The sequence below is a fragment of the Tupaia chinensis genome, unplaced genomic scaffold (genome assembly GCF_000334495.1).
Source record: "Tupaia chinensis unplaced genomic scaffold, TupChi_1.0 Scaffold000465_1, whole genome shotgun sequence".
Classification (NCBI taxonomy): Eukaryota; Metazoa; Chordata; class Mammalia; order Scandentia; family Tupaiidae; genus Tupaia; species Tupaia belangeri.
Genome location: NW_006159974.1, coordinates 2,431,291 through 2,438,238, shown reverse-complemented (window position 1 = coordinate 2,438,238; position 6,948 = coordinate 2,431,291). Strand labels below are relative to the sequence as shown.

The following is a 6,948-nucleotide window of genomic DNA, read 5'->3' as shown; positions in this document are numbered from 1 at the left end:
CCACAGACGGCTAAGGGGGCGCAGCCGGCTGGGAGATTATCCGGGGTGAGCCGTCCGAACCTATTAGTGCCCAATCGGCTTTTCCCAAATCCTGTAAACAGCCACCCTGGCCGGTTCTGAGGAGGGGCGGCAGGAGGCTGGGTCTGGCGGGGGGGATGGGGCCGGGGGTGGGGTCACCCACCCTACAGGTCTCTGCCGTGGATGCGGCTGCCTTGGCAACGGGGCTAGGGTGGGGGCACTTCACCAATGAGGCGCTCTCAGTCTGGGTGACGGTTGCCTAGGCAACTTCACGAACAGCCCAGCTTCCCTCTCTGGTCTCGCCCCCCCCACCCCCCCCGCCCCGCGAAGCTGGGGGTGTGTGTGGAGGGTGTGCAGCGTGTGGGGGTGAATTTAAAGAGGTACCGCCCCTTTTAAAATTAGGTGCTAGGAGGGCGGTGCCTGTGCGGGCTGGGGCGGACGCCAGGTCTGTTTTCGAAGGGACTGCCCCCCCTCCAGTTCCTGCCGCCGTGTCCCGCCTGGGCTGCTGTCGGAGGGAGCGGTTTCCCCTGTGCTTCCTCTTGCGCTTCCCGCTTCGTTTCCGGGGGGCGGGAGGAAGATTGGGGAAGTCAGCTATTCCTTGGCATCTGCAACATCTCTCCTGGGCCAGAGAGCCTGGTTGTGCCGGGAACCACGGCCACAGCTGCCGCCCCCAACCCCCTCCGAGTGCTTACCCCTTCCGGGCCACGCTTCAACCCCGCCTTTCCCCCTTCTCCGCGGCGGTGGCGGCAGCCGCCTTGGGGCCTGACGTCAGTTCTGCATCCCCAGGCCTCGGGCCAGCGGCCAGGAGCTGCCTCCCCCAGCCCTCTTCCCGCGGCCGCCTGCCGCCCCCAGCCGCCCCCAGCTCCGCCCCACGGGCCCGGCGCCATGAGTGAGCTGGAGCAACTGAGACAGGAGGCTGAGCAGCTCCGGAACCAGATCCGGGTGAGCGCCTGGACGGCTGGGATGGGGCGGCTGTGCTGGAAGCTCTAGGTGGCTGTGTGCTGCTGCCTGGTACCCTGAAGTGGGCCAGTGAAGGTTTTTGATGGTGGAGGAGGAGTGGACAGAGGGAGGGTACCCTAGTCTTTCAGTATCTCATCCTCTGCACTCCCTTGTCTCCTGTTTTCTTTCCTATCTTCTCTCCTGTTTCTCTCTGGCTGGCTCCACCATCTCGTGCAGGATGCCCGGAAAGCATGTGGGGATTCAACACTGACCCAGGTGAGGTGAATTTAGGGCTGGACTAGGGCGTAGGGGTGTTTGAGACTTACCGCTCAATGGGGTCCAATGGAAGGACCTTTCTAAGCTCATTCTGCCTCTACCTCCAGATCACAGCTGGGCTGGACCCAGTGGGGAGGATCCAGATGAGGACACGGAGGACCCTCCGTGGGCACTTGGCAAAAATCTATGCCATGCACTGGGGCACAGATTCGCGGTGCGTTTGCCTATGTGGGACTGGGACTCTGGCTCAGGCGTTTGTGTTCTTGTGTGGCGGCTTTGGGCTGGTCCTTCATGTTCATGTGCTTATGGGGCTGATTTTCTAGCAGGTAGGGGGTGGAGGAGGTGGTGGTGGTGGCGGTGGCGGCAGCGGGAGGGCAGCCTTAGAGATCTCGTGGGATAAACATGGTGCCCATATTGCCAAAGTATTCTGGGAAGATGGTGACTCTTAGACATCCCCATGGGGCCTGGAAAAGCACGACCATTCTGACAGGCTGCTGCTGGGGTTTGTATCAAAAGAACCTCCCACCAGATGGGGGTGTTGAGAGGAGGGCTTTGAGCCCTGACTCCATTTCCTCTCTTCTACCACTCTCCACCAGGCTGCTGGTCAGCGCCTCCCAGGATGGGAAGCTTATCATCTGGGATAGCTACACCACCAACAAGGTAGTGGTGGTACCTGGGGTGGGCCAGGGCTGGGCTGCAGGGCCCTGGGTGGCTCTGACCCAGGGTGCTGCTGCTCCTTCCTAGGTCCATGCCATCCCACTGCGTTCCTCCTGGGTCATGACCTGTGCCTATGCGCCCTCAGGGAACTTTGTGGCCTGTGGGGGGTTGGACAACATCTGCTCCATCTACAGCCTCAAGACTCGAGAGGGCAATGTCAGGGTCAGCCGGGAGCTGCCTGGCCACACTGGTGAGAGGGGCCTGGGCGAACCTGGGCACTGTCATCGGCAGCTGGGGTGGGGGGCTGCTCTGCCCTCCCTGTTGAGACGTAGCTGATCAGCCCCTTTCCCCAGGGTACCTGTCATGCTGCCGCTTCCTGGATGACAACCAAATCATCACCAGCTCTGGCGATACCACTTGGTGAGCCCCCGCCAGGGCTGTGCAGTCTGGGCCAATCCCCCATGTCCTGCCTCAGCAGCCTCAGTTTATACCAAGCTAGCAATCCAAAAACTTAGCCTCCTTCTGTTGGCAGGTGCCTAGGGGGTGGGGAGGCGCAGGTCCTTCTCCACCTAGGGCTCTTCAACCCCAAACAAGAGCACTTCCATAGATGCTCTATCAGGACTGGGCTCAAGTGAGGCAACAGGGAACTTGTCCTTCACTTCATCTCTGATCCCTTCATTCCTGTCACCTCTCTAGTGCCCTGTGGGACATTGAAACCGGACAGCAGACAGTAGGTTTTGCTGGACACAGTGGGGATGTGATGTCCCTGTCACTGGCCCCCGATGGCCGCACCTTTGTGTCAGGTGCCTGTGATGCTTCCATCAAGCTGTGGGATGTGCGGGATTCCATGTGCCGACAGACCTTCATTGGCCACGAGTCTGACATCAATGCTGTGGCTGTAAGTTCTAGGGGCGAATTGGACAAGCCCTTCCCTGGCTCCTGGCCCTGCTCTGTGCCCTCATCCCACACTGGTCCTGTGTCCTGCAGTTCTTCCCCAACGGCTACGCCTTCACCACGGGCTCAGATGACGCCACGTGCCGCCTTTTCGACCTGCGGGCTGATCAGGAGCTCCTCATGTATTCTCACGACAACATCATCTGTGGCATCACCTCTGTTGCCTTCTCCCGCAGTGGCCGGCTGCTGCTTGCTGGCTATGACGACTTCAACTGCAACATCTGGGATGCCATGAAGGGTGACCGTGCAGGTGAGACCTGGGTGCTGAACTGTACGGTAGACACAGGTGGGGAATGTGGGCAGCAGACCTCATGTCCCCTTCCCTCACAGGTGTCCTCGCTGGCCATGACAACCGTGTGAGCTGCCTTGGGGTCACTGATGATGGCATGGCTGTGGCCACAGGCTCCTGGGACTCCTTCCTCAAGATCTGGAATTAACTGCCCCAACCCCAGCTGGGCCCAGGCTGGGAGGGGCCCTGCCCATGCCCACACTACAGGCCGGGAGCTTTGGGGCTGGGTGCACACCGAGCCTCCCTTCCCGGGTCATGGGGCCTTGGGTCCCTGCTCCCCCACCCAGGTTTGGTTCCTCCCAGGGGGCCCCCACTGTGGAGATAAAGATGGGGATGGAACAGAGGAAGGGCAGAGAGCCCTTGTCCTTTTGCTGCCCTGGGGTTGGGCCTCACCCCTCTGGAGGGCCAGAGGCAGGAGGTGGAAACTCCAGGGGCTGGCTTTTTTAAAACTGGTTTTATTTTAATTTTTATTATATTTTCAGTTTTTCCATAAAGGAACCAATTCCAACTCTGTACCTGGTCTCCACCCTTGCTTGTCTCTCCCTGCTGCCTGAGGGCAGATAGGCTGTAGGGTAAGGGCCCCACCAAGCCAGCAGAGGCCAGAGGAGAAATTTCATTCAGAGCAAAGCTGAAGTCACAGGCAAGAGAACCTTGGCTGTCCCACAGTCCTCCACTTCTTCTCTCCTGGTTACCCTGGCTGATGAGCCAGCTGCCTGGAGTTCTGTTCCGAACCCTGAGCTCTGCTACTCATCCTTAGTGCCCCTTCCCACAAGTAAAGATGGCAGCGAGGCAAGAAGGGGAGAACACACACCAAGTTTTATTGGGAGGGAGGAGTATTTACAGGGGCAGGTAAAAGAAAGGGTAGTCACATGGGGTGGAGGTGGAGTGGGGAAGAATGTGGGTACAAGGCAGATGTGGGAACACAGACTGTCCCCTGCACCCATCCCAACCCCAAAAGAGATGGAGTAAGGGCACAGGAGAACGGGGACTGGGAAAGGACAGCAAACAGGTCTGAGTCCCTGGGCTGGGGGGCTCAGGGGCTTGTAAACATTGACCACTCTCAGAAGGGGATGGGGGTGGGAGAGGGCTCCCCTACACTTCCTCACAGGGTTAAGGCCTCTCCAGGCTCATGGGCCCCCTAAATTCAAAGTCTCTTTAGCTGGGGGAGAAGGGGCAGGAAGAGACAGGAAGTGTCTCCCCCTCCCCTGCACTGGCTGCGGCAGGGGTGGGGGCATTACATTCAGTCACAACAGGAGTCTCCCCCACAACTCTAATGCTGCCAGTGTTTGGCGAGAGAGAGAGAGAGAGAAAGAGAAAGAGAGAGAGAGAAGGGGGAGCTGGGGGGCCAGCAGCAGCAAGACCTTTCCCCCTGGCCCATCACCCCCTTATTGCTTTAGAGAGAATATTGTCTTTTCACGGACGCTAACACTGTCGAAACCAGGGAGAAGCAGGTGGAGGGGCCCTTCCACCCCTGAGGCCAGCTTTATCCCCCAACACTGACCCAATTGCCACTTTGGTGCAAAACAAACCCCCCCCCAAAAAAAAAAAAAAACACAAAGTCATCTCTCTGGGGATAGATGGGGAAAGAAACCGGGACCACTCCCCATTTCCCCAGGGCAGGAAGGAGAAATACATTCATGGAGGGGAGGCAGTGGCAGAATCTTGCCCTAATACTGCACTCTGAGCAATGAGGTCGATGGGAGAAGTTAGATGAGAAACCCAAAAAAAACTATTACGAAAACAAAAACGGATGGAGACAAACCCAGGTAGGGGACTAGGAATCGTAAGTCAGTGAGCAATAGAAGGGGCAGCCTACCCCTGACCCAGGAGACACAGACACTTCCATTCTTGACCCCAACCTTACCCAACATTAAAAGACGCATTGTGGGGAGAGGCCATTCATTCAGCTCTCCCATTTGGTCAATGGAGGGGTCAGGTGCAGAGCTGGGTGGTCCACACCCACACAGCTGGCTGCAGTTGGGGGGCTTCTTTGTAACATCACCCCCTCCACCGGTATGCAACCCCAAGCTCCAGGCTGCCCACTCCTCACCATCGAGGCCCCTCCTCTCGCCCCCTTCACAGGAGAACTCAGTCCATTATGGTCTCTCTCTCTCCAGCTCCTGGAGGAATCTCTCCATCCCCACCTCTCACAGGGGTGAGGCAGGGGTGAGGCGGGGGCTTGTGGCCCAAAGAATACATTCATGTGGCAAGGCAGGGAGCCGGGGCTTTCAGCTTCACACCCAGGCTGTCCCCCCAAATGGCAGCGGTGGGGGAAGCCCCCCACCAGGGCCAGCGTCACAGTCCTGCCGTCCTCCCCATGGCCAGATGAGGTTGGCACTGACCTGGCCCCTCCCACCCACCAGCAGGGTGGTGGCCTGGGAGCTGAGGCGGCTCATCCAATTTGTGCAACTTTCCCCAAAGCAGCAAAGCCGAGGGGCTACTTTGGCCCCACCCCAGACACCTCTGCCATAGTCACAGCCACAGGGGGCTGTTCACAGCGGGTCCGGCAGGCGGGGCTCAGAGGGGGCCTCGCTGTGCAAACTGCTGGACCCCAGCTTCCAGTTACCCCAAAGGCCCACCTTATGGGGGCAGGAGGGTAAGTGCAGCCTTGGGGGCCAGGCAGGACAGGTCCATGGGGCCTGTGTCCCCACTGCCCCAAAATAACAGTGTGTTTTTCTTTCAGCCTCCTAACCATTTTTTTCATTATTTTTCATCTTTTTTCTTAAAAAAACAAAAAAAAAAACCAAAAACAAAAAAACCTCTGCGGACCTTCCATTGTCACACCTACTCTCCCCAGAGAGGGAGGGGTGTTTAGAGTCTAGTTTTTAACATTTTTTTTCTCTCCTAACATATTATTCAAAGTCATTTAAAATTAATTAAAAAAAAAAAAAAGAAAAGAAAAAGAAAAAGAAAATAAAAACCCTTCCCCCCCCAATCTGTAAAGTGCCTCGTGGTGGGTGAATTAAGGTGCATCGTGTGGTTTGTAACAAGTGCTGGGGACCCTGCCCCACTTCCTCCTGGGCTCCTGTGGGGAACCTGCAGGCTGGGGACCCTTGGGTCCAAGCTGTTGCTGTTGCCCCGGGACTACAGCCCTGGGGACTGGTGGGACGGGCTGGTCAGTAGTCATCCACGCTCTCGATCTCACCAGAAGATCCGTGCAGGGAGTACCCTGAAGCCGGGAAGAAGATGGGTCTGAGCTCCTCCCAGGTTCTTTCTGCTCTGTGCTGAGGAAGCATACCTCCTTCCCCAACTACACCCCAGGCTCACCCAAGATGCTGGGGTCCGAGTGCAGCATCAGTGCCCGCCTCTTGGCCTTGCTGCCCTCCCCAGGGCCGAGTTTGGTGCTGTGGTTGGCCTGAAAGGCTGTCTGTAGGGAAGCGCTGCTCAGCCAAGCCTCCTAAGGCAGTGGAGAAGAGGGTCGGTCAAGAGGGCACTGGGGGAACCAGCAGTTAGTGTAATGGCTATGTCGCTGAACTCCCATGTGGTCAACCGTGGTTCACCGTGGTTCGAGTCCTGGACCGGGTGGCTTAAACTCACACCAGGCACATGTGCGTGTGTGCCCAAGATCCCGAGAGGAGAGTGGAGGAGAAGGGATTGTGGTGCAGCCATCCCCCCTGGGGGGGTGACTTCTTGCTTTCTATCTCTCTGTCTCTTTCTGGTGAATGCACGCACCCTATAGCAAAAACCTCTCTCTCAAAATAAAAGGGGGGGGGGACACTGGCCAACTTCACATCCACCTGACAGGACTGCATGAGACCTCACCTGCTGCTGCTGCCGTTGTTGGCTGGCTTTCTGCTTGGCCCCCCGCCCTCGGA

General features: G+C 58.0%; 2 protein-coding genes across 7 annotated transcripts in view; one reads left to right on the top strand and one right to left on the bottom strand.

Annotated features, from left to right (window-relative positions):
- The window catches only part of GNB2 (G protein subunit beta 2), a 5,229-nt gene extending 1,581 nt beyond the window's left edge, over positions 1 to 3,648 (top strand). Inside the window, exons 2-10 of the mRNA XM_006155693.3 lie at positions 805 to 960; positions 1,195 to 1,233; positions 1,341 to 1,447; positions 1,830 to 1,893; positions 1,978 to 2,140; positions 2,244 to 2,310; positions 2,587 to 2,788; positions 2,878 to 3,094; positions 3,175 to 3,648. Coding sequence (XP_006155755.1) covers positions 904 to 960; positions 1,195 to 1,233; positions 1,341 to 1,447; positions 1,830 to 1,893; positions 1,978 to 2,140; positions 2,244 to 2,310; positions 2,587 to 2,788; positions 2,878 to 3,094; positions 3,175 to 3,281 — 1,023 coding nt within the window. The 5' untranslated portion in view covers positions 805 to 903 and the 3' untranslated portion in view covers positions 3,282 to 3,648. The remainder of the gene's footprint in view (positions 1 to 804; positions 961 to 1,194; positions 1,234 to 1,340; positions 1,448 to 1,829; positions 1,894 to 1,977; positions 2,141 to 2,243; positions 2,311 to 2,586; positions 2,789 to 2,877; positions 3,095 to 3,174) is intronic.
- A 282-nt stretch (positions 3,649 to 3,930) lies between these two features.
- The window catches only part of GIGYF1 (GRB10 interacting GYF protein 1), a 20,267-nt gene continuing 17,249 nt past the window's right edge, over positions 3,931 to 6,948 (bottom strand). For 5 of the 6 annotated variants that reach the window (XM_006155687.3, XM_006155690.3, XM_006155688.3 and 2 more), the window contains 2 exons: positions 6,401 to 6,530; positions 3,931 to 6,302 (listed from right to left, as the gene is read on the bottom strand). In XM_006155687.3, coding sequence (XP_006155749.1) covers positions 6,250 to 6,302; positions 6,401 to 6,530 — 183 coding nt within the window. In that variant the 3' untranslated portion in view covers positions 3,931 to 6,249. Of the gene's footprint in view, positions 6,303 to 6,400; positions 6,531 to 6,895; positions 6,929 to 6,948 lie in introns of all 6 variants that reach the window. The other variant, XM_006155692.3, reaches the window with a different exon arrangement.